The sequence below is a fragment of the Equus asinus genome, chromosome 7 (genome assembly GCF_041296235.1).
Source record: "Equus asinus isolate D_3611 breed Donkey chromosome 7, EquAss-T2T_v2, whole genome shotgun sequence".
Classification (NCBI taxonomy): domain Eukaryota; kingdom Metazoa; phylum Chordata; class Mammalia; order Perissodactyla; family Equidae; genus Equus; species Equus asinus.
Genome location: NC_091796.1, coordinates 100,858,908 through 100,884,805, shown reverse-complemented (window position 1 = coordinate 100,884,805; position 25,898 = coordinate 100,858,908). Strand labels below are relative to the sequence as shown.

Sequence of the window (25,898 nt, the reverse complement as noted above, 5' to 3'; positions counted from 1 at the left end):
AGAAAACGCATTTCAGAAAGTCAGATGGCGTTTTGTGCCTGGCGGGGACGCCGAGTATGTGTCTGCCCCTCACTGGTTGGGGAGCTCTCCTGCTGACCGCCCCCTCCCCTAGCCGGGTGGGTGACCGCGCCGGGGCAGCAGCAGACAGGGCCGTGGGCTCTGTCAGGGACATTTGGGGAGAACCCAGGAGCCCAGGTTCCCAAGGGGGAAAGGGATTAAACTGCATCCTGGTCTTGGTCGGGGGGGTGTCAGGGAGAGAGGATACTGAGGGGGACAGGCTTAGTCAGCTTCCAAGCACTGCCCACACACTAGGGTATTGTCCACTGTGACTGACAGGGAGCTCAGCCCCAGACACTGGCCCCCCTGGGAGGGAGGACACGGCCAAGTCTGCCAGGGCCAAGCGCCCCGTGCTTGGGACGCCTGCTCCCCAGAGCCCGGGGGCGGCTTCTCCCTGCTGCCTCCTGCGGGCAGCCCCTGGCGCTGGAGCCTGGGGGGTTCAGGCTGCACCTCTGGGTCCACAGGGGAGTCGCTCACCCCTGCTGGTAACACCCTCATGCTGCGACCCCAGAGAGCAGAGGAACAAAAGAGAGTCCCCAGGCCGGGTGCCCTTGGCTCCACAGGGACACATGGTAAGCCTGGCGCCCCGAAGCCCTGGCAGGAACAGGCATGTGCTAATTATATCCTCAGGGCCTGCCACCCATCGACCTTGGACGCCAGGGAAATGAAGGTTGCCAGGGGGAGGTCTCATGGGTGCTCAGGAGTCCAGATATAAGGCAGGGGGTAGCAGGACAGAGGACGGACTCCTTAAAGCTCGGTGGACATCACCTTGCAGCTCCAGCAGAATGGGGATGACTTTAAACCTCTTGGGCTCTGCTAAGGGACTGTTGGGGAGAACAAGGCAGCAGAATTACTTGCTGTGTGACCTTGGGCGGGTTACTTAACCACTCTGACCCTTGATTTCTTTATCTAAAAAAAGAAGACAATCATTCCTACTTAACAGTGTGTAGGAGACTGCAATGAGCTGATGCGTGTGAACAACTAACACAGTGCCTGACACCTGGTAGGTTCTTAGCAATGTTAGTTCCCAGCCATCTAACCCCTGAAAAATCCTGGAGGGCTTCCTGGATGCAGTGATGCCAGATCTCATGGGTGAATGTAGCCAGGCAAAGAAGAGCATGGAGGGGAAAAGCCCCTGGGAGCTTGTGCTGCAGGGAGAGGGGGTGGGAGGTGGTGGGAGGTGAGGCTGCAGAGATGGATGAAAAGGGCTTCACCCGTCTGCATTGTGGGCTTTCTCAGGGGGCTGTGGAGCACCGGAGGTTTTAGTCAGAGAGGCCCGTGACCCTGAGCCCTTCAGTGCCCCTCTCTGCCAGAAGGATAGTCTCTGGTCCTCTGCCTCCGGCCGCACTGGCAGATGTCCTGGGGAAGGAGTCGAAGTGCCCTGGCCCCAAGCCTGCGGAGCCGGGCGTGGGGTGGCTCCACGTGGCATGGGTCTCCCCCGGGTTCAGCTGGCACAGCCCCAGGAACTCCCCGTGGCATGCCCCCGCCTTCCAGGCTGTCCTTTCCGCCGTGGGAGTGCCTCTGAGTAACTGAGGAGTGAGATTCGAGCTGTTCTGTCATTTTACAAACCAACCCTGAAACCCCGCGAAGGCAGTTTTCTTAGCTGGAAAGCAAAGCGTGCTGGCCTCCAGGTCGGCCTTGTTCCTGGTGACAGCATGGGCCCGAGGTCAGCAGGATCTGGCCCGTGTGGGTCCGTGTGGGGCTGAGGTGGCTTCTTTGCATTGAGCGCCTACCGGGCCCCAGGCCCATTGCTAGGCTTTTGTATGCCTGTTGGTGCCATTGTTATCCTCACTTTACAAACAAGGAAACAGAGGAACAGAGAGGTTAATAAACTTGCCCACGGTCACACAGCTAGTAGGTGGAGAAGCCAGATTCAGTCCTAGATTGGCCATGCTTCAAAGTCTCCACCTTTTCTGTACAGCATAAGATGAATGCTGGGCTTAATACTCATTTTCACTTATTTTGAACATCTAATAGAATCGTGAAATCTCTTAATTTGTTATTAGAATGTATGTAAAATTCCTTTAATTTTTAAAAAACTGTTACTACGCCCTTAATGAAATGGAAATTTTGAAAATGTGCTTATGATTCCAGTGCTCTGAAAGAACTCTTTACTTTTTTCCACATTCCTTTCAATCTTCATCTTTTTTGACACAGTTTTTGCATAATTTGCACAGCAGGGTTGGCAAACTGCAGCCCACCAGCCAAATGTTTGTGTAAACAAAGTCCCTGGAACGCAGCCACGCTCGTCATTTACACGTTGTCTGTGACTGTTTTCACACTCTGGCTGCAGATCTGAGTAGTTGTGACAGAGACCATATGGCTTGCGAAACTCCGATTCCTTACTCTCCGATCCTTTCCAGAAGTCCGCCAGCCCCTGGTCCAGAGCACAGAGCTGTGCCGCTTGCTCCTTCTTCTCTTTGGCCGCAGCATCCTTCTGTGGCGTCAACCGTCACATTTCTCATTGTCAACGGCCCAGAGTATTCCACGGAATGGATATCACAAACTTTTCTTAACCCTTTCCTTTTTTGCTGGACTGTTACATTGCATTTTTCCTTCCTCCATACAACTGTCACAATGCAAATTTATGATGTCTTTAAAACACTTATCTAAGGCCTACTGCTTACCGGCGCTGTTCTGAGGACTTTACCAATATAACTCACTTAATCCTCAGATCAGCGACAAGGTTACATTATTATTACCCCCATTTTACAGATGGGAAAGTGAAGTCAGAGGAGTTAAGTCCACTCGGCTGAGGCGGTATGGTGTTTCTGCAGCGAAGTTCGGTCTGAATCTCCGAGGCAGGCTGGCTCCGGAGTCTCGGCAGCTGTTAGGAGGTGTCGCAGAAGAGGCAGGGTTTGTGCCTGTGTGTGAGGGCGGGGGGTCCAGGGCAGTGACTCACCAGGAGGGAGCCCCACCCTGCCCGGCCCCGCCCAGCCACCCACATCACCCTGGTTTGGTTTTTCTCTGGTCTTCCTTGTTACGAGCCAGGCATCTAGGGCCACGTGACCACAGACTTTGTTTCTTTATGGAAGATGGCCCTGAAAAGAAGGCCACCGCTGATGCTGAAGAGAACAATGATGTCTCCTGGTCAGAAATATGCCATTTGGGTGTAATAATACCAGAGGAGATCGGGGCTTCGCTTTGTGGCCAGAGGGGTCAGGGCTTGCTCAACTGTTAAATAAATGATCAATTTGCAAATGTTCTAGTTGCACTGAGAAAAACAACAATAAAACATGCAACATAACTGTCCAGCAAAATGGAAATCATTAAGGAAGTTTGTGACATCCGCCCCATGGATGGATATTCTGAGTCATTCTCGATGACACATGTTAATGATTACCACCAGCGCCTGCATGCGGCAAGCTTGTTTTCAGTCCTCCCGGAGTCAGGGGGCCTTCGGGAAGCTGATGGGACCTGCACAGCTCAGCGGGAGAACAAGCACTGCCTAAGATTTCAGGGGGCTCATGGGGCCCTCTCAGCCCAGCCAGGGGCCCCCGCACTGTGTCGGAGGAGGCAGGTTAAAATCTCTGGTCCACAGCCATTTTGAAAAGTGGATTTAGTGAGTGCTTCCCGCAGGGCATCTGTGAGCTGGTGGATTCTGGAAGGTCTCAGGTCGAGAAATGCTGTGTCGCAGAGACTCGGGGCTGTGAGGCAGCCCATGAATGTTGAGAAGACTGACCGCTGTGCCCATCTTCCAGAGGGGAAGAGGGAGACTGAGCCGTCAGGCCACCCAGGAGTGTGCCACCTGGTCAGTTTGTTCCTCTCCATGATCTTCGGCACCGACCACAGCGTCTGCTGCAGGGTGGGTGTTGAGACAAGATTCATCATTAAAGGATGGTCAAGCGTCCCCCAAGCTTGGACCAGAGGGAAGTCAGGCCTGGGGCGATTCTGCGTTAGAGGATGAGACGAGCCCAGCCCAGCTCTGCCTGCTCACTCGGGGTCCTTTGAGGACACGCCCTTCATCTTTACCGGCCTCACTGGGTGGACTGAGAAGGCCCAAGGGGGAGTAGGAAGAGGGAGTGGGTTTGTCTTAGCTGTCAGTTCCCGGGATCCCCAGCCTAAGGCCCCCGCAGCTGGGATTGGTATCCCTGTCTGGCCTGATTCATTTCGAGCCGTGTCCCCGAGAGGCCTCCTGGGGAGGGATCACCAGGCCCATCAGCAGTAACCCCAAGCCCTGCAGGCCCCTTGGGCTCGTCCCCACCTCCAGCTCGCTCTCTACGGAGGGGCTGGCTTGGGCTGGGCACCTTGTCAGTCTAGGCCGCTGGGGTTCACGCCCCTCCCCGCCTGCCTCTGCAGGTGTGTGATGGGAAATCCTGTTCTGACTCAAAAAGGAACCCACCCCCCCTTCTTTTGCCTTCTTGACTCACTTCCTCCTTCTGCTGACCATTTTGCAGCATGGCACAGGCGCTGCAGCCAGACGGGCCTGGGCCTGCTCCCAGCTCTACGCCCCAGTAGCTGTCTGACCTGGCCAGGCAAGATGGCCCCTCTGAGCCTCAGTTTCCCCATCTGCAAGGTGGCGCCGTCAGCCCTGCCTCGGTGCTTGGTGGGTACTTGGCCTTCCGTTTTCCCACCTCCCAGCTTTTGCTCATGTGGGTCCATCCACTTGGCATGCCCTTTCTCACTTCTCATCTTATCCAGACCCTGCTCTTCCTCCACATCTCAGCCAGGGTGTCCCCTCCTCCGTGAGCCCCCCCTGGGGTCCCCTCATCAGCATCCTCACTCCCCTCTCCAGGCTCCAGAGCTGCTTGCGTTCCTCTCCATCGAGCCCATAACAGCCTCACTGAGCGCTCGTGGTGACGCAGACTGGGAGCTGTGAGGCCCTCAGGCCCCGGCCTGGCCCTGCTTTGGGCACATCTGTGTGATGAAGTCAAATGGTCTGAGATTTGACCCCTTGTCTCCCAACTGCCTGCTCTGGGACCTTGGGCAGCCATGACACTGGTCTGAGTGTCCTCATCTGTAGAATGGAAGTGAATATTAAGACCTGCCTCTCACGTAGAGAAGATATTTTTATTGTTAACTCAGCCAACACTGTTGCACTGAATCGAGTAGCTTCTCACGGGAGAGGGTCTGTTCCTCACAGGAATTTCAGATGCCAGACGATGCCTCCTTGAGTTGAGACCCTGCTGCCCAAGGCCGTGTGAACGCTTCTGAGGGCCTCCCTCAGCCTAGCTTCCTCAGAGGCTGCCCAGGGTCGGCCCGCTTCCCACAGTGATGCCATCCCTGAGGCCATGCCTCCTGCTCCCAGGCCGGCGCTGCCCCCATCCCATCGCGCTACTTGCAGCCCCTCTTTTGGGAGACAGAGTTTGCTTTCTGTTGGTTTCGTTGTTTGATTCGAAAATTTCATGCCGTTTGTTCATATAATGCCAGTGAGACCCATTTGGACGCTGGGAGGGTGTGGGGCTCTCAGAAGCAGCCTGGTTGAAGGGGCTGGGTCAGCCACAGCTCTGGAGTCCAAGAGACCCGGGTTCAAACCCCAGCTCTGCCTACTGGGCAATAACAGTGACCGGTTCTGAGATTTTTAAAGTCAAGTTATTTCCCCTCTCTGAGCCTCAGTTTCCATATCTCTGCAGTGGGGACGGTGATGACAACCTTCAAAGTTGCCTTAAGGATCGAGTGAAGTAATGACGCCCGGAGAGGGAGGAGCACAGGGACCGGCACCTAATGCCTAATGCTCAGTGACTGGAAGGTACTCTGCCATTTTCAAGAAGACCTCAGGCAGTCCCTTAGCTCCATGTACATCAGTACACCGTTGACAAGGTCCAGGGTTTGGCTCCATGGAAGGAAGAATTTCCTTCTTACCTGAGCTCTGTGACAACAGAGTAGGCTGCCTAGGGTAGGTAGTGAGCCACCCATCACTGGAGGTGTGCAAGAGTCTTGGAAGCCTTTTGGTAGGTATATTTTTAAGGAAATTCAAGCACAGATGGTTGGTTAAACTAGGTCAATTTGAATGGCCCTCTTAGTTTTGGGATTCTGATTGTTTCTCTTTTTAAAAACAGCTTTATTAAGATATAATTCACATAGCATACAATTCACCCATTTAAAGTGTACAACTCCATGCCTTTTCATGTATTCACAGAGTTGTGCAACCATCACTACAATCATTTTTAGAACATTTTTATTACCCCCAAAAGAAACCCATACAGCCCCCAATCTTCCCACCCGCCCAGCCCTAGGCAACACTAATCTACTTTCTGTCGCTATAGATTTGCCTGTTCTGTGCTTTTCATATAAGTGGAATCACAGCATGTGGTCATTTGTGATTGCCTTCTTTCCCTGAGCATGTTTTCAAGGTTCCTTTTGTTGTAGCGTTCATCATTTCTTCATTCCTTTTTATTGCTAAATAATATTCCATGATATCCATACAATACATTTTATTTATCTATTTGTAAGTTGATGGGCATTTGGGTTGTTTCAACTTTTTTGGCTCTTATGTACACGTGTGTACGAGTTTTTGCGTGGACACATGTATTCATTTCTCTTGCGTACATACCTAGACGTGGAATTGCTGGGTCATGTGGTAACTCTGTGTTTAATCATTTGAGGAAGTGCCAGGCTGTTTTCCAAAGAGGCTGCACCATTTTATATTGTCAGCAGCAGCATATGAAGGTTCCACTTTCTCCACGTCTTCACCAATACTTTGTTATTGTCTGTCTTTTTGATTATAGCCATTCTAGTGGGTGTGCAGTGGTGTCTCATTTTGGTTTTAATCTGCATTTCCCTGATGACTGATGATGCTGAGCATCTTTTCATGCGCCTTTTGGCCATTTGTAGGTACATTTTCTTTGAAGAAATGCCTATTCAGATCTTTGGCCTATTTTATAATTGGTTTTTTGTCTTTCTAGACACAAGTCCCTTATCAGATAAATGATTTGCAAAATTTTTCTCCCATTCTGTGGGTTGTCTTTTTACTTTCTTCATGGCATCCTTTGAAATACAAAAGTTTGTAATTTTGATGGAGTCCAGATTATCTTTTTTTGCTTTTGTTTTGGTGTCATGTCTATGAAATCATCACGTAATCCAGGGTCAGGGAGATTTATGCCTATGTTTTCTTCTAAGAATTTTATAGTTTTGGCTCTTATGATTTGGTCTTTGCTCTATTTTGAGTTAGTTTTTGTACATGGTGAGAGGAAGCGGTCTACATTCTTTTGTGTGTGGATATCCAGTTGTCCCCAGCACCATGTGTTGAAAAGACTCTTCTTTTCCCGTTGAGTTGTCTCGGCCCCCGTGATGAAAATTGTCTGTCAATATGAGAGCTGACTGTTCCTTTATCTCTGGGTCATTCTGAAGAAATGTGATAATCTCCCTCAGAGGCACAGGATGTTTTTAGACCAAGACGAGTCCTGGCCGTGGCTCTGCCTCTGAGCTGCGGCAAGGTCTTGGGTGGCTCTCTTTCCTTCTGTAAGCCTCGGTCTCCCCAGCTATAAAATGGCACAGCTAGATAAGAGGATTCCTGAGAAGTGGTCCAGTCGTGACAAGCTGAGGCTCAGGAAGATTTCTCTAGGACCTTTCCCTGGCTCCTCGGGATGTCCCAGCATCCCGTGAGGCCTAGCCCTACAGCCTGAGATCTGGAGCTAGTTTCCAATCTGGGGGTGATGCCAAAAACTTGCTACCCTGGCCTGGCCCCTCGAGGGCCAGCCCTGCGTTTCCAAGAACGTTGGGACTGTGCTCATTAAGGAACCCTCCTCCAGACCAGCTGTGCTCCAGGCCTGGGGACACAGAGCAGGTGAGATGCGGCCTCCGCCCTTGAAGGCGACAGTCTGATGGAAAGACAGACGCATCAGCAATGGTCATGTTGCTGCATGCGCCATGCTGGTCGGTGCTGTGTGCCAAGGGCTGCAGGTGCAAGGGGGCGGATGGCAAACCACGGCTTGGCAGATAGAGCTGCAGGCCTGGCCCCAGTGCAAACCCGTGCCCTGCCGGGTGTCCGAAGCATCAGGTTGAGCTTCACAGGACGGCACCATCCTCTTCACAGTCCTCCACCCGCCATCCTGCAGCAGCTGTTACTTCACTCACACCTTTGGCTCTCCAGCTGACCCTAACATGCTGCCGGGGGTGCTGCTGACCACTTGTCTCCAGGTAAGGTGCAGTGGTTAAGGGGAAGCCCCTGGAGCCAAGTTGTCCCGGTTTCACTCCCAGCTCTGTGTGCTCTGGGGAAACTTACTGAACATCTCTGTGCTGTTTCCTTATCTATAATACGGAGATAATAATAGCACCTACCTTGGAGGATATTTGTTTCCAAAGCATTTGAATTGTAAACACACAAAACCTAGAACTGTAGCTTGGAACAATGTAGCATTTACTCCATCAGGCTCTGCCAGCCCACAATCATTATTCCAGCCCACGGCTATTATCCATGGTAGCACGGTCACATGGTACGATTAGCCTTTAGGTGGCCAGAACAGAAGATGATCATTACAGTCTTTACACTGGAGAGAGCAGGCCTTCTCGCAGCGTATATTTCCCTTACTGACAGTGATTCTGTTAGAAAAAGTCCCGAGGACCAGCCCGGTGGCTCAGCGGTTAAGTTCGCACGTTCTGCTTCGGCAGCCCGGGATTCTCCAGTTCAGATCCCGGGTGCAGACATGGCACCGCTTGGCAAGCCATGCTGTGGCAGGCGTCCCACATAGAAAGTAAAGGAAGATGGGCATGGATGTTAGCTCAGGGCCAGTCTTCCTCAGCAAAAAGAGAAGGATTGACGGCAGATGTTAGCTCAGGGCTAATCTTCCTAAAAAAAAAAAAAAGAAAAAACAAAAAGTCACAAGATGAATCGGATGGGCCCTTTCCCTTCGTGACAACCTTCAATTTAAAGCCCATCCATCACAGAGGGAATGGAAGTCAGGCGGCAACTATTGCTCTCACTTGACCAACAAGGAGACTGAGGTTTAGGAGCTGGTTGGTGGCAGAGCCTGCACCAGAACCCATGTTCCCTGAACCCAGTCCTGGGCTCGCTCTGCCCCCAACCCCTGGCCTGAAGGAAGGCTCTGATTGTGGAGTCTCACAGTCTGTGCTTCCACCCAACTCCCGCCTGTATCAAGCTCCCCTGAACCGGAGCTTGTGTCTATCAAGGACAATAAGCCAGAGAGATGCTTGTTCTGGTTCCACATGTTTTCCTTTCCTGAACTAACAATTATCGAGTACCTACTGACTGCCGGGGGGGGTAGGTCTTATTTATATTTTCCAGATTTATCTATGCATTCACAAATATGTATGAGCACCTGCCAACAGGCCTGCCCTGAGCACGCTGATAGCCTTAGAGGAGGAGCTTGGGAAGTGCTTAGCACAGAGTCCCGGAGCTTAGTAAGGGCGTCCTAAATTACAAATGCAGAACTCAGTCAGATGGTTTGGGACCACAAATTAAAACCCCAATGAGACATTCCTACCCACCGATTAAAAAGGGTAAGGTTAAAAAAGACTGAGCAGAGAGGGTGCACGGCAACCAGCACTCTCACGCACTGCTGGTGGGAATATCAGTGGTGCCATCACTTTGGAAAACAGTTTGGCTGTTTCTTAAAATGTAAACATACACCTCCCCTGTGATACAGCCACTCCACTCCTTATGTATTTCTGCAGGAGAAAGGAAAGCGTATGTCCACACACAGGCATTCAGAGCAGCTTCCTTTGTAACGGGCAAAACTGCCTGCTAGTCAGTGGGTGATGGGGAAACCGCCCGTGCTCTGCGCATCCTATGGAATGTCACTCACAGCAGAGAGGAGTGAACCACTGATACAGACAGCAACGCGGCCGAGTCTCAGAGTCGTTATGCTGAGTGAAAGAAGCCAGACACCCCCCCTTCAAAAACCCCACATCCTGTATCATTCCATTTATGTAAGAATCTCCAGCAAAGGCAAATTAACCTCTAGTGACAGTAAGCAGATCAGCGGCTGCCTGGGACAGGGTGTGGGCAGGAGGGAGGGGTTAGAAATGGGATCAGGAGACGTTGGGGGTGATAGATATGCTCTTTATCCTATTTGGGGTGACGGTTTTATGGGTGTATATGTCAAAACCCATCAAGTTGTACATTTAAATGTGTTTATTGTTTATCAATTATACCCCCAATAAAGCTGTTAAAAATAAAGGTAACCCTATCTCCAGTCAATCAATCAATAAGATGAATCTGACCCTGCTCTCTTTTAGGGAGCTCCTGTGGTTTGGGCTAACAGTAAAATACAAACAGCCTGGTCCGACTGCTGGTCCCATCCTGGGTCCAGCCTTGCTAACCTTGCTGGGCCCAAACCCTGGTTTTCTCACTGTAAGATGGGACGGATAATAGTACCTACTTCCTAGGGTTGTTGGGAGGAGAACACAGGAAAATCCGTGCAATGAATGGTAGCAGGCAGAGGTCCCCGGGGGGGAGGGGGCAAGGAAAGGAGGGGTTGTTCCTACAGGGGAGAGGACGCTGGTGTCCCCTCTGAGTGGCTGTGAGCTGAATCTTGAAAGAAAAGGGACAAGTTTGCTGGAAGGAGCTGTGGAGGAATCGGGGAGGACTTACCCGGCAGAACTAAGCCCGGGAGGCAGCACCCAGACTCTCAGCTTCTGGAAACACGGGTGGTGTGGTGCCGCTGGTGTGCAGGGACCAGGAGCACCGTGGGGAGTCAGGACTGTAGGATCACATGGGAGCTCCATCCTTGAGGGTTCCGAGCTGCGCTGGCTTCATCCTCCAGGCCAGGGTTTCTCAAAAGGGGATCTGTGGAAGATTTCTGCAGAGACCACCAGTTCCATGAGAAGTTTTGAAATTTTTTTCTAATTAAAACAAACAAAAACTTGAAAACCCTCTATTTGGGTGCAATGGTTTTGAATTGAAAGACATTTTCATCTAGTAGCAAGCTCTCATTTCTAAAGTCTGCATTGATAAGAGTAGGTTCTGAGTATTTGTTATTGTACAGCCATAATTTTCTTTGAAAAAGATCTGTCTGTGACTTATTCAGGTTCGAGGGCAGCAGGAGGTAGGTGGCAAGGCGTGTATGGTCATTGTGATCAGACCTGCACCCCTGGACTGTGGTGCAGACGGTCCAGGGAGGGGGCTCTGGTTCGTGGGAGATGCTGAGGAAGCTGGGCCAGGTGGCCAGGCAGGTGCAGTGGGTTCAGGGATGACTGTGGGATCGCCCCTCTGTGGGGAAGATTCCTGCCTGAGAGAAGGTGTGAGGCTCTGGGGGCCTGCCATGTGCCTCTGATTCCCAGGGCTAATGAGAGAGAGGCCTGGGGTGGGGGGAGACATAATGGGGATGTCTGTCACTGCCAAGCGGTCATGGATGCTGGTGTGGGTCACTTGGGGAGGAAGGTGAGGGCAGATGAGGGACAAGGAGCTGACATCCCATCCTGGCAGCTCCACCCCACTGGTCCAGATCTTCTCAAGGAGGGGCCTTGGGGGCTGGAGCAGCACCGGGGGTGGCCTTGCCACGGGCCAGATGGGCTCATCTACAGGGTACTTGGGAGTGCTGGTGGTGTTTTCCCTGCAGAGGCATGGGGTTGGGTCACAGCCCACAGTGTGAAAATCCAACACCCACCTACGGCTCCCTTTCTCAATCAGGGGCCGGCTGGGCGGCCTTGATTGGCCTGCCCAGCCTCACGCCTGTGGTCCGAGGCACTCAGTGTCCCAGCCAGGTCTGACCGGTCCCCTGACGCCCTGCCCAGCGCTTTTCGACCTGCAGCTGAGGCCTGTTCCTGCCTCTCCGATCCCTGACCGTCCCGCCCACACTGCCAGCAGCCGGCTGTGACCCTGGGGCCAGGGCGCCCTTCTGGACTCCCCTGATAACCCCCCTCAGGGAGCCCTCCCCTTCGCGGCCTCTGATTGGCTGCCCTCCAGCAGCCTGAGCCAATCACACCTGGGCCCGAGGAGCTAAGGCCCCACCCCTTGGAGCCACCTGCCGGGCCCCTGGATGCCTGCCTGGCGGTCCAGCCTTCCGCCCCCGCTTCTCGCTGAGGGGCTGTGTGCCATCTCTGTCCTCCCAGAGGTTTATATCTGACCGAACGTTGACGGTAGAAATCGTGGCGTCCTCCACTCTCTGCCTTTTGATGGGGAGCTTGGGTTTAGTTAATTTCAGAGTGATTGGAAATGCTGATATAAAGTCAGTGGATCTCTGGAAGGAGCCGGGCCACAGAGCAGACCGTTTTCACCACCAAACACCGTTTATCAGTGATGGCAGAGCTGCTTGAAAATAGCTGTCCGAGCGCTGGTCTTGGAAGCAGTGGCTGGCCCACCCACTTTGTGGCTGGCTTGTAAAGTGGACCCCACAACCCTGTTACTAAGCAAGGTGTCTTGCATAAATATTTACAAGCCGATGGACAGAGGGTGGGTTGTGGCGCCTTTTGGCCTGTGTGGCTTTGGTGCAATGCCTTAGCCTCTCCAAGCCTGTGGTTACCTCTCGGATGGGATAAAGCCCAGGAATTGTTCCCAACTCTAATTCAGCTGTCTTGGAGGGTTGTTGTAAGAGTGTATAAGATGGTGTGAGAGTTCCTGGTCCAAAGACCCTTTTAGATGCTGCCGAGAGTTCCTGTCCCTCCTTTTTACACACTTTGCTCTCAGAATCGCCTTCTGCAAATTCCACATAAGAGCGTATTGCCCAGGACCATTCCAGTGCTCTGAACGATGCTCTGAGTGATGGCCTCTCTGCTATATTGTAAACACAAGAGAGCGTTCCCAGAATCCACTTGGAATAAGCTTTGGGATTAAAACCAGCTGCCCGCTCAGTTCCTGAAATCCCATCGGCGTGTGTCAGACTAAGGGTGGAAACTGTGTGTGGCAGGGCAGGACTGAGTCACCGGGAAGCCAAGCGAGTCACAGGAAGGGGAGCGCACCCATGCCAGGGCTCTGGGTCAGCTGGTGGTGGGGGCCCCTGGCCCGGTTGGCGGAGCAGGCACACCAGGCTGTAACTGCCTGTGGGGCCTGCCATGGGAGCTGGGCTTTACTCGAGTCTGAATCCTGAGGGCTTCTGGGGTCCAGAGCAAAATGCCAGTGGGCAGCCGGGTTGGCACAGGACCAGAGTGACTGGGTACCCTATGATGAGGCTGCCTGGCAGCTGGGGCCTTAGCTTATTGTCTCCAATGCTAGGTCCTTGAGCTGAGGCCCAGATTTATGCCCTGGAGTCGCCTTCCTGGAACTTAGATGCTCATCGAGGGTGACCCACAGGGGGCTGGCTGCCCCAGGCTCCCTCCACTGCATGGGCAGCAATCACTGGGGTTCCAGGGTCGGGAGTCAGGTGGGGGTGTGGAAGCCGGGTAGCACTGCGCTGTTTCAGAGCAAAGGCTCTGGTCTCAGGCTGTCCCGGGTTCAAGTCCCGCCTCTGCCACTTAACATCCCCCTGACTTTGAGCAGTGTTGTGAGTATCCGCCATCCTCAGTTTTCTCAGCTGTGAAGAAGAGACAAGTGTCTTGCTGGGTCTTTGTAAGGTAAATGAATTAATAGCTATAAGCCCTTTATCTTAGAGTTGGGCACACAGAGAACGCCAATCCATGTGGGCTATGACTGTTATCGTTAATCCTGCATCTGCCACTTTTTGGCAGGCTGTTCACTTTGCTGAGTCTGTTTACATCTTTGTAAAATTGTACTAATAATGCCTGCCACATGACAGCCACTCCATGAACCTGACTTTGCCCCTCTCTGTGCTTGGGAGGAGTTTGTTGTCCTGTGTTGAGGGTGGTCCCTGATGGGATTAGGTAAGGTCCTAAGCAGGATTCTTGGAGCGTGGGGCTCATGGAATGGCGAGTGGAGTTACAGTATCTGCACATTCCCAGAGACTTTTTAGAATTGCTGCCTTGGTGTCGGAGGGGTTGAGGCAGGGGCTGTCCCAACCTGGTCCTTATGGGGTGTCTGCCCCTCACCGGTGGCAATGCAGAGCCAAGTAGGGGCCTCCACTCTGCAGCCTTGGCCTCACAGGGCCCAGGAAGAGGAAGAGAGAGGAAGGAAGGGCTAAGCCGACCAGCCCCCAGGAGACAGGGTTCTGAGCCCCGGTCAGCAATCCATGGACTCCCCATCGAGGCTGACCTGGCGAGCAGTCAGTGTCAGGCACTTTTGTTGGTGCCAGTACCCTGTCCTTTTTCCTGCAAGGCTGGTTTCCCTGGAGACCAAATTGCAGCCCAGCCAGTTGCTCCGAGGCCGAGAATCAGGGCAAAGGGAGCTGGTGTCCTTTGCAGTCTCCAAATGGACGGCCTCTGCAGTCCTGGCCTGGGAGCCTCGCATCCATTCCTCCTGTCCCCTGCTCTGCCCTGGGTCACAGGAGGGCTGATGTCTGTGGGCTGCAACGCACAGGCTCCCCTGTGCTGGTCCAGGGATTTCTCCTGCAGCCAACAGGCTCTCTGCCCTGGCTGGGGGTGTGTTTCTTTTGAGGCTCCAGCTCCTGTTGCTCAGGGGCTCCCACCTGGTCTGCTAGCATCACCTCCCTGCTTCGTCCCTCTGGCCTAGTGATGGAAGAGACCAATCTCTGGGTTCCCCTTTGTCTCCTGGCAGTTTCTCAGCTCCTTCACCCCCGTGTAGCCAGGCCTTTCTGGTTTGCTGCTGGACTCGGAGTGGATTTCCTCAGCCTGGTTGGACCCTGTCCGATACAGGGTTGCTGTCCTCCCCAGGACAGTTCTGCCTGATGCCCCGATGGGCGGTGGAGTTGAACTTGGTTTTGGAGGCAGTGTGGCCAGTGAGACAAGCCCAGGCTTTGGAATCCAGCAGAATAGGGTTCAAATTTGAGTGCTGCCCTGATGGGTGGCTCTGTGTACTGGACCAGTTCCTCCAGTCCCAGTGTTCTGGTCTGCAATTGAGGGAGGTGATGGCAGCCCTACCTACTGAACACCTGTTCCTGAGCAGGTGCCAGGTGAGACCCCAGAGCATTCTAACAGGAAGGTGCTCTTGCCATCTCCGAGGTGGGGAGAAAGAAGCTCCGCCCACCGAGGCCTCCAGCCAATCAGCCGCGGCGCTGAGCCCCAGGGGAAGCCCCACTGCTCCACCTCTGCTGCCTCCTGCTTGCCCTGCCTCCCAGGCCAGGGATGCTCGGAGGACTAACGGGCGCCTTTTACACAGTGCCTAGAATGATATAGGGTTTCCACCATCTCAGAAATGTTAGCAGCCTCCTCTGCCCTGTGAAGTCTACATTGCGTTTTCCAGCGCCCTTCTGTCCACCGCACTCTTCTGCCTCCTCACTTCACTCTGAGCCTTTTCAATGACTCTAAGTTCTCCCTTTTTGAGGAGATGGCTCAGGCCTGCAGCTCAGATTCTGGAAGCTTCTCAGCCTTCCCCAAAGTACATCCTCATAGTCCATTCCTGGAGAAACTGTGTCCCCAGCCGTGCCAGCGGGTCCTGCCTGCTTGCTGTGGACATGTCAGTTCTCACAGACTGATGGCTTTTGACTCAGATTCCGCCTGAGCACAGGCTCTGTCTTAACTCTGCTCCATTGTCTGCACTGACTCGGCTTGTCTGTCGTCAAGGCAAAAAAGTCATTTCCCTTCCGGCTGCCATTTGTGATAACCACGTGGGATGCTGAAAACCAAGGCTGTTTCCTCTCTAACCGCCTCCTCTGGCAGACAGCGCTTGCCAGAACCAGAAAGAACCACGTCCTCCTGCCCAGCCCTCTCTCGCCAGTTCCTCAGGGACGACCCAGAGACACACCCAGCGCCCCAGTCTCCTGCTGCTAGCAGCCACACCCCAGGGCTGCTTCTTGGACTTGGAAATGAAAACGGTATTTTTACCTTTTTTTTCACCCTTGAGCACATTTTTTTTTTTTTTGCCAAAGTGTGTGGAAAATACTTAGTGCCTTTTTTTATACTGTATCCGTTCAGCTGGTCCAAGAAGAACAAACACACTTGCCAAAGATGAGAATCCTCCCCTCCCTCCCAGAGAGGCACGCGTGCCGTGCCCCCTCCCACAGCCATCCCTAGTGGTCGTTGGTCTCTGCACTGACCCCAGCCTCCACCCACTCCTTTGTGAGTGCTTCCCCTTTCTACCCACTCTGGCCAGGGTGACTTTTCTGAAGCTCAGAAATAGTTGTGTCACCCCCACCTGAACCCTTGCTGGCTCCCTATTGCCCCCAGGGAGCAGCCCAGTCTCCTGGATGTGGCTCCTAAGGCTCTGATCTGGCCCTTACCCCCCACCCCAGCTTCCTCCTTTGGCTCGCCTTGTTCCTATGCTCCAGCCTCACCATCCCCCAGGGTACCACCAGCCTCCTCCCAGCCCTCGGCATGCAACACCTCCCACTTAGCCCACCCGCCCCGGGCCAGGTGACAACCCCTCCTTGGTGGCCCTGTGGCCGCTGTGCTCCCCTCTCTCAAAGCTCACGTTGGTCCTTCTCATGGGACATGGAGCACCATGGGGCCAGAGCTTTACCTGGTTCCTCTCTGAATCCTCAGCATCAGCACTCTCTGGCTGTTGAGACGCACAATGCGTTAGTCTGCAGCCAGTAACCCCTGTCCTGCCGCACACCCTGATTGGTTTGAGAGCCGCCGTCTGGATGCAGGTTCCTAAGGAAGGAAATGGTCCACCTGACACAGGAGGCACTTGGGGTAAAAAAGGACCCGCCTCCAAGTCTGGAGTGTGTCCCGGGCGCTGGGGAAGAGGTGTTTCATCAACCACATCTAGGTGTTATCACCGGGATGTTTGTGTCCCCCCAGAATTCACATGTTGAAATCCTAACCCCCAAAAGTGATGGTGTGAGGAGGTGGGGCCTTGGGAGTTGATTAGGTCATGAGAGTGGAGCCTCATGAGTGGGATTAGTGTTCTTATGAAAGAGCCCCCACAGAGTGCCCTAGCCTCTTCCACCATGTGACGATAGAACATAAAGTCTGTGACCCAGAAGAGGGCCCTCGCTGGACCGTGCTGGCACCCTGAGCTTAGACTTCCAGCTTCCAGACCGCTGAGAAACATGTTTCTGTTGTGTATAAGCCATCCAGTCTGTGGCATTTTGTGACAGCAGTCCAGAGGGACCAAGACAACTCATCTTCCAGATAAGGAGATGGAGACCCAGAGAGGTTAAGCAACTTGTCAGATGTCACACAGCTAGGGCATAGTGGGGCTAGGACCCCCAGGACCAATTCTAGGTCCTTCTCGCACCTGCCCTATCCCAGGATACGTGTCTGTGGTCACTTAGTCAGCTAGCTTTGCCTGCTGGCCAGTGGGGCTTCCTGCAGCTGCTGGTTGTAGCCTTGGGCCATCTAAAATAGGGCTACAAGCTACAGCCCATAGACCACATTCTGCCAGTGGTCTGTTTTGGTACAGCTCATGAATGTAGAATGGTTCTTCCATTTTTAGAGGGTTGTAAAATCAAAGAAGAGTTTGCAACAGAGGCAGTATGTGGCCTGCAAAGTCTAAAAATATTTACTACCTGATCATTTAAAACAAGAGCGTGCCCCGCTGCTGATGTTAAAGGTCCCCTGGACCAGCTCCCTTGGGAGTGGCGTGGGGAGTAATTGCATGTGGCCTCACCCTGACCTGCCTTAGAAGGGCCACGATGCTGGAAGTGGCACTCTGAGCTGGCTGAGGGGCTCCGTGGGGACACGGGGGCCAGAGCCCAGGCCAGGCGGACGGTCTGAGGGTGGAGGCTGGCTCAGAGATCTCAGCAATGTGGACCCGCTCAATCCACAACCTCGGAGTCCCTCAGAGATGCTCTGTTCAACACTCACAGTGTCCAGATGGGGAAACCGAGGCCCGGCGAGCAAAGGCACTTGCTCAGGGTAAACGTGCAGAATCCCAGTCCAGGGCTCCTTCTGCTTTCCCGCCTCAGGAGGGAAGGCCCCTCGTCTGCTCCGCCCAGTACCGCCAGCCATTTCCTCTGCTCCTTCCTTCCTGCAGTCGGCATTCATCATTCATGACGGGCAGGTGATTCTCCTCGCTAGCACAGGGCCTCAGGGTAGTAGGGCACTGCCCTGCTCCCAGGCCAGAGGGGAGACGGGCCTGCCCAGAAGAGGGTGCTCGGTGGTCACAGGCACTCTGGGTTCCTCAGCAGGTGACGATGCTTTGGGGAGGCGCAGGCTTCTAGCAGAGGGGTCTGATCCGGGCCTGGCCGTGTCCGAGAGGACACTGTGTGCTAACAACTGCTCGCCTGCCTGGGCTGGGTTGTGAGGAGGGATGTGGCTTTGAAGAAGCGAGGCTGGAGACACTTGGGGGCCAATCAGAAGACCCGGCTGCAACAGATCTTTTAAGTAGGGCAACAGCCAGCTGCGTCTGTGTTTTAGAAGCCCCTCCGGCTGCCGCCTGGAGCAGGGATGGGGAGAGGGCCGGAAGCTGATTTGAGTTCTCTGAGGACCGAGCGCCTCTATTCATCAGAGGAGGTGCTGGGGGCCGCCTCTTTGAGGGAGGGTCTGCACTGCCTTGCCCACCTGGCCATGTGGTGATCTGTCTCTCTGAGGCCTCCACCTCCTGCCCTGGCTTCTGCAAAGGGAAATCCATGAGGTTTTGTAGTGAGCTTTTGGTGAGGGACGCTTAGGGGGAGCATCTTCCTGGACCTTAAACCAATTGTGGTTGTCTTTCTTGAGCTGCTCATTTGCTTTTTTTTGAGGAAGATTAGCCTTGAGCTAACATCTGCTGCCAATCCTCCTCTTTTTGCTGTGAAAGAATGTCCCTGAGCTAACATCCATGCCCATCTTCCTCTACTTTCTATGTGGGACGCCTGCCACAGCATGGCTTGCCAAGCGGTGCCGTGTCCGCACCCAGGATCGCAACCAGCGAACCCCGGGCCGCTGAAGCAGAATGTGTGAACTTAACTGTTGCGCCATCGGGCCAGCCCCAGGCTCATTTGGTTTTTAACTTCAGACTTTTAAACTTGTGTAAGGAAACAGGCTGTCCTTTGCATTGGCTATTAGAAGCTCAGGGCAGGAGTCTTACTCGGGGTCCGTGGACCGACAGGGAGCTACGGAAAGAATTTAGGGGCCCAGAACTTGGATAGGAAACTAACGCCGTTCTTATTGCTACTAATCTCTAGCCAATAGCAATTCCTTCAGTTACACATGAGGCAAAACAAAAACAAAGCCGCTCTTGTCTCAGCGGTGCCCGGGGCTTTGTCACATGTATTTTTATGTTGCATTGCAGCTGTTGTAGATTTCTTGAAATGTCATTTGCGCCCATCGCTATTTCAAAATTACGGTGGTTATTGGACTCATTGTTAGATCTTGTGACTTAAATGTGTTAATAAAGTGTGTGCACGCATATCTCATGAATTCGATTTTTAATATTTTCATAACTATGTTTTAATATGATTGGTTTCCTTCGTAGTTCTGTGCATTTTATTCTCAGCATTTAAAGCCTTTATTCTGAGGAGGGGTCCGCAGAGAAAGTTAAGAGCCCGTCCACTCTCCTCGACACCCCCATCCCGGCTTGCAGCTCCTTCACCTGCAGCCCGCACCGCGTTCTAGGTGCAGCCTCTCTCCTGGGAGATTCTCGAGGCCGGGGTGGGGCCTGCTCATTGGCTGCTGTGGCTGTAGCATCAGGCGTCCCTGGAGCCTGAGCTTAGTTCCTGTGTGTTCCATTGAATTGGAACGAAATGATTTAGCGGAACAGGCCCAGAGACCCCAGTCTCTTGAACTCTGCCTGTAACCTCGCCAAGCCCACAGTTAGTTAGGTCCTTCAGCTGATCTGTGGGTCTGAGGCCCACCCGAGCCACCCCCCACCACCCGCTGGACACCTTGTGTTCCATCCTGTGTACCTCAGGGTCTCCAAACCCCAGCCTCACAGGCTCCGGGCCTTTCCAGCTGGAAGGGTCTCCAAGTCCTCGCTGTCTTTGGGCGATAAGAGCTGTGCTTTGTCTCATCATCTGAAACTCTGGGAGACGAGTTTCTGCCTCTCTCGTTCCTTGCTTTGTAAAAATAAAAGCTGAGCTTTTGGAAGCCAGTCAAGTCACACACTAGACAGGAGATTAAAGCCACAATGAACCAATTTAAACGCCTGCACATTCTAATGTGTTTCCAAACAGAGCATTCAAAGATGGGGAGTGGCTGCAGGGAACATATTAACTGGCTAGAAAAAATCAAAACAGCTCTGAAAGAAAACAGCGTTGGGAGACTGATCTCCAAACCACGGGCCCACGTCCTGGAGCAAAGCCCACTCTGCGTCGCCCGCTCCCTTCCCCTCGCTGACGCGTCCTTCCCCCCAGCGTGCATCTGGTGGCGGGTCTCCTGCAGTCCGATGGCAGAGCCCGCCCAGTGCAGGGACCCGGAGGGGGCCCAGGTTCCCAGTCCACACTTACGGAACAACCAGCTGATGCTGGAGAACTGAGGGCCCACGAACAATTCAGCCAATGTTAAGAAACTGTTTGTTTATTTTATTTCAAAGTAACGATTTCCTTTCTGGAAAATTCACAAAGTGCCTAAGAGGAAGAATAAGGAAACAGGAAAACTTCCAACTGTGGTTCCACAGACCACAGACAAATCATCCTTAACCAAGCGGCCTCTGAGGATACCAGGCCGGGAAAGGAGAGGCCTGAGCTCACAGGGGGCGGCTGCAGCCACCTCTGCCAGTTCAGTCACACGGACCCTGTAATGGCAAGACTTCCCAACCTTTCTCTACGAGTCTAGTTTTTTTGTGGTTGTTTTGTTGCATTTTTATTAATCATAGAGTTGTGACTACTAAATATACGACTTGGTCTCGTTTTTTGGTATTATCGTTATATCCTAAGAATTCTCCATCACAAATTCATTTTAAGCGTACTTTTTGTTGGCTGCATAATATTCTGAAATGCAAGTCTACCTTGCTTTAGCTAACTCATCCCCTGTTACTGGCATTTGGGTTGTTTCTAGTTTTATTTTGTTATGCCTTTTTAACTAATGCTGTGATCGATTTTTGGGGCACTGAGCTTTATACTGATTCTGGGCTATTTCAACCTTTGTGGAGGGCTTACTCTGTGCAAGGCATTATGGGAGATTGGAGGTTAAGCCGGACCCAATCCCTTCACCTCAGATGCAGATATAAATACCTTTAATCCACTGTAGGTTCTAGTGTCCATAAGCTGACAATTAGAACTGGAATACAGAAGAATTTTGCTGGGTTTATGGGACTTTAAGAAAGTTACGTGAGAAAATCAAAGACTCTGCATCCACTGCTAAAAGGTGAGAGGAAGAGAGGAAGGAGGCGTGTAGCCTGGGGCGCTGGCTTGGCTGGGAGGCCTGGGCCAGCAGGCAGGCGTCACCTGTGACAGGCAGAGCAAGTGGGCGTCATCTCGGGTGCTGAGCCAGTTGATTGTCAGTGGCTGCCAGGAGGCAGGAGGCACCTGGCTCGGTGGAAACACGAGCAACGTCTGCCGTGGATCCCAGCTGGTGGAGAAGGGGCCGCAAGACCCCTGGCTGACGTGGCCGGCCCCAGCCTGAGAGGTTAATTCCAGGTGAGGTTCGGAGACTGCCATCAGCTTGGCCGATGCCAAAAATTGTGTTTCTTAGGTGGGGGCTTCTCGATCCATTCAGATGAAGATTCATTATCTGTCACCATCATCTCAGACTGTATGTGTTTTAGGAGGGCCTTCAACCCAAAGAGACAGAAGAGAGCGGCCCCCGAGTCCCAAGGTGGGGTCAGCGGGGAGCAGAGAAGCCAAGAGGCGCAGAGAGTCTCTGCCAACCCAGTGCCCAGGGCCGCTCTCCCTGCTCCGGGACAGGAGAGCCCAGACCCATCCTCCTGCCGGGCCACTTTCCAGTCCCCGGGCTCCTTGACAAACACAATCGCCGCTGGCTGTGTCGCCCGAGTTGCAGCACCAGGAGGGGTGTTGGTGGGTCTGGCCCCAGTGTCCATCTCCCACCCCCTCGCTGCCCCGTCGCAGACCCTGCGTCTGGCCGTCTGCCCCATCTCACGTGGTCCTGCCTTCAGCCCACAGGTGCCATGACGCAGCAGCCGCAGGAGGGTTTCGACAGGAGCGTGGAGGACGCGCGGCAGTGGATGAAGGCTGTGCAGGAGCGGCTGCAGATCAGCGACAACACCCAGGGACCGCGTGCGGCCCTGGAGGCCAGGCTGCGGGAGACCGAGGTAGGCAGCAGCTGCCGAGGCCACCACAGCCCTGTGGCCTGGGCTGCATCCCTTCCTCTCTGCCCTCAGGTTTCCCGACGGGTCAGCAGCAGTGGTGGACTAGACTAGTGTTTCTCAAACTCTGGTGCATCTGAGTCTCCCGGGGATTTTGGCTTAAGTGCAGGTTCTGACCCAGGAGGTCGAGGTGGGCCCGAGATGTGGCATTTCTGACATGCTCCAGGTGGCGATTTTGCTGCCGATTCCAGGTCCATACTTTCATAGTAAGGGTCTGGAGCCTGCCTTCTGGCCCTCCTGTCCTGACAGGGGGCACCGTGCAGCCAGGTGGCCCCCACCTCAGCTGGCCCAGCCTGGCTTCCTCCCCGTCCCTGCTTCCCTGTGGCTGAGGTCCCTGCGGGTCGGGTGGGCCCAGGTCAGCCTTCAAGGAGGTGGGGAGGGGGCTCTGCCCAGTGAGGAGGGACCCCCTCAGCTCCTCCAGGGCCAGGGACTGGCTCTACCCCCAACCTGGCACAAGGCAGGGCTCAGTGCATGGGGTGCTGCACTGACCAGAAGTGTGGATGCCCAGTGCCTGGCCTGGCATTGAGGTGCCCCCATCTGAGGGCATGTGCTCCAGGCCAGGGGGCAAGGGGGACGAGCACTGGACTCAGAGTCAGAGACCTGGGTTATAGATCTCCTTGCTGATGCTAGAGTGCTGTGTGACCTCAGCCAAGTCCCTGTCCCTCTCTGGGCCTCAGTTTTCCATCTGGAAGCAAAGCGGTTGACTTACATGTCTCTCGAGTCACCTCCGTTGAGATATTCCACAATTCTAATTTATCACCTGTCAATGGTTGCTTTTAAGGGGGCGCTTACCTTCTCCTTCACAAGCTGATCCCCCGACTCGGAGCTAACCCCACACCCAGATCCCTGTGTGCTTTCTTTTTTTGTGCTCTCCTATTGATTTTGTGCATTTTACTGAAAATAGCGAATACTCTTTTGCAAGTGGACAGTGAAAGTGAAGACTTTACACCACCTTTCAGGGTAATGATTTAAGCTTCACCACGTTATGAGGGAGGGGCCATTGTCCATTGTCTGCCTTTACCGTGGGGAAACTGAGTCTTGGGGCGGTCGTGTGACTTGTCCGAGTTGCAGAGGTCTCTGGAAGGACGTCCGCCATGGAATTCGGGGCTTCTGCCTCCTCGTCAGGTGAGCGTCCTGCTGCTCTACAGCATCACGTGCTTGTCAGGAGCCAGGTCTTCACAGCAAACTCATGCCTGGCTGGGTCAGGGAGCGGGGGCCCCGGTTTCGCAAACATTCTGTCTGATAAAAACGCTCGCTGGACTAGAGAGAGGACAGACTGTGGGGTCTGCAAGGCCTGGGTTCAAATCCCAGCTCCGATTCTTGCTGGTGATTCCCTGCCAGTCACTTGACCCTGCTGGGTCTCAGTTTACCTCCCTTCTGGAATGGCGTGGTGCTGATTCTCAGAATGCTGACTTGAGGCGAGCGGGGGACACCGAAGGGGCTCAGTAAGGGGTGGCGTTGTTGCCAAATGAATGACTGTTCGCTTAGGAGAAAGCACTGTGCTACCTGCGAAGCTCGATGCCAGTGCCCGGAGCTGGCGGTGAGCGTGACGCCCTCTGCCACCCCTTCCCCGCCCCGGTCACCCACCAATGCTTTTCTCCCCAGTCACCTGCCGTCCGATTTGCCCTCAGAATAGTCCTTCTCTGTCCTCCTTGGCTGACCCCAATGGGCCTGAGACCCTCCCCTTTGGTCCCGATCCCCCCCAGGCCTCCAACTAGGGCCTCGGGACCCAGGTGAGCGTCCCTGGTCCCAACACAGCCCCTTGCCACATACCTTGATTAATACAGCCCTGCACCTCTGAGGACAGCACAGCGAGGCCCGCGTCTCCCAGGGGGAAAGGTCGCCATCCCCGCGTGACCGTCACGGCCGAAAGGAGGGGGTGACCGCTCCTGAGCGATCCGGTCAGAGGCTTCCCGGTTGGATGGTGAAGTGAGTGCAGAACCTGGGGCACTTGGGGAACCCCCAGGAGGTCACGTACCCCAGCCTGGGGCGCCAAGAGAGGCCTCTGGGGACCTTTACTGCCAAGGCTTAAGTGAGGAGCAGTTAGCCAGATTGGAGATGCAGGGGGGACGGAAGGGAGGAGGGGCTCCAGGCAGAGGGACAGCGTGGGAGGGGCACTGGAGGTGGGCACGGCAGGGGGCGTGTGCGGGAGCCCCGACAGGGTTGGTGTTGGGGCAGCGTCGACCGTCAGGCAGAAGCAGGAGACAGGGCCAGAGAGCAGGGCAGGGGTCAGAGGGTGACAGCCTCGAACGCCAAGCCAAGGAGGATTCTGAGCCAGGGCGGATTGGAAACTGGAAGGTCAGGCGTTGAAGGGATGGGGCAAGCCTGGGAGAGGAGGTGGCAGCCCAAAGCCCCCTCCCTGGTCAGACTTGGCCTTTGTCATCATTGTCATTGTTAGTGTCACCGCTAGATTTATCGAATGATTACTCTGCCCCGTCTTGGGAGAGGGGGACTGACATCCCTGCACCGCCTATTATGTGCCCAAGGCTGTTCAATTTCACAAAAGCCCCGTGCATGTGGTTTTACTGTCCTCACTTTTCGATAATGACATGGACTCCTAGACACAGTGACAGGCCAAAATTCAAGGAATTGATCTGGTCAAGGGCTTGAACCCAGAGCTGAGTCCAGAGTGTCACCGGCCATCCCCACATGGAGGCCTGGGTGGTGGAGGCAGATAAGGCACACCCTGCTCTTGGGTTCATGGCATAGCAGGGGACAGGGATGCACATAATCCAGGAAGCCACACAAGTATGTGTGAGGAGCATCCCTAACATGTTATTCTCCTCCTCTAAAACCTTCCATGGCTCCCTATTTCCCACCAAAGTAAAACCAAACTTCCCTTGGTATCCAAAGTCCTCCACTATCTATATGACCCTGTCTTCTAGTCTTGGCTCCTGTCGCCATCCCACCTCCCAGGCACACATCCTCTCCTGTTGGCAGAAAACCTCCCAGATTTCCTATTACTAAGCCTTTGTTTGTGCCGTTGCCTCTACTTGGAACGCCCTTTTGTTTGGGTGTGGGTGTGCGTCTGAATGAAATGTTCCCTTGTCCGAGAGTCTTCCCACACCCCCTCCCAGTCCCAGCTCCTGACGTCCCCTGTCTGGCAACACCAGCGTGTCCTCGCTGTCTCTTGGTGCTCAGCCCTTCGGACTTTGTGGCCTTAGCCGGCAGGTCATGACCCCCTGGCGGTGGGTCTGGCTTAAGCGAAGGCAGGGGTGGTCCTTAGGAAGAGCCGTTGGTGAGGCCAGAGTGAAGGGGCCCTGGAAGCCAGGGGGAGCACTTCCATCAGGTGAGCCCCCGGGGACTTGATCTGGAGCCCAGGCAGAGGGAGTCGCGTCCTGGGAGCCCCCCACCGTGCTCTCCCCTGGGCTCAGGCACACACGTTTTCTGTGCCCTTTGACATTCCAACCCAATTTCACAACAAGAAGGAAAACGTTTCACTCCCGCCATCTGTTGCAAGGGCAGAGCTAGTGCCTTCTCCACCCCCCCACCCATGGGACCTCCCCTCGGGGTCTGGGCCATCCCTTGTGATCCCTCCGCCAGCTCAGTGACACATGTCCCCTGCCTGTTTGCTAGAGGGACCGGGATGTGAGCTCTGATCCAGCTCTGACGCTTAGTGGCTGTGTGTCTGGGGGCAAGTCCCATGTCCCCCGCAACCTCATTTTCCCAGCCATAAAGTGCGAGAAGAACCCCTCGCCCCTTGTGCCCAGGGGCTGCGGGAGGCTCAGGGACCCTCACGGAGGTGGATGCCTTCTGTGAGGGGAGAGTGGAGAGAGAGATGGGAGGCAGGACGCACAGAGGTTGGGAGCTTGGGCTCTGGGGCCGGCGGGCCTGGGTTCGATCCCCGCTATGGCCGTGGCATCGTGGG

The 25,898-nt window shown here is 54.2% G+C and overlaps 1 protein-coding gene and 1 long non-coding RNA gene across 9 annotated transcripts in view; one reads left to right on the top strand and one right to left on the bottom strand.

The window, feature by feature from the left end:
- SYNE3 (spectrin repeat containing nuclear envelope family member 3) overlaps window positions 1-25,898 on the top strand; it is a 92,375-nt gene that overhangs the window by 14,055 nt on the left and 52,422 nt on the right. For 3 of the 7 annotated variants that reach the window (XM_070514263.1, XM_070514264.1, XM_014843465.3), the window contains exon 2: window positions 21,821-21,976. In XM_070514263.1, the coding sequence (XP_070370364.1) occupies window positions 21,833-21,976 (144 nt within the window). In that variant the 5' untranslated portion in view covers window positions 21,821-21,832. Of the gene's footprint in view, window positions 1-4,457; window positions 4,604-5,619; window positions 5,747-21,820; window positions 21,977-25,898 lie in introns of those variants that run through there. The other 4 variants (XM_070514262.1, XM_070514265.1, XM_070514261.1 and 1 more) reach the window with 4 other exon arrangements.
- On the bottom strand, window positions 5,753-17,973 carry LOC139045727 (uncharacterized). 2 transcript variants are annotated; one of them, XR_011504758.1, is made up of 4 exons: window positions 17,656-17,973; window positions 16,364-16,497; window positions 10,550-10,757; window positions 5,753-8,785 (listed from the first exon to the last, which is right to left on the bottom strand). It is a non-coding gene; the product is annotated as an uncharacterized lncRNA (long non-coding RNA). The 2 variants fall into 2 exon arrangements; XR_011504757.1 differs by having other exon boundaries at window positions 16,364-17,973.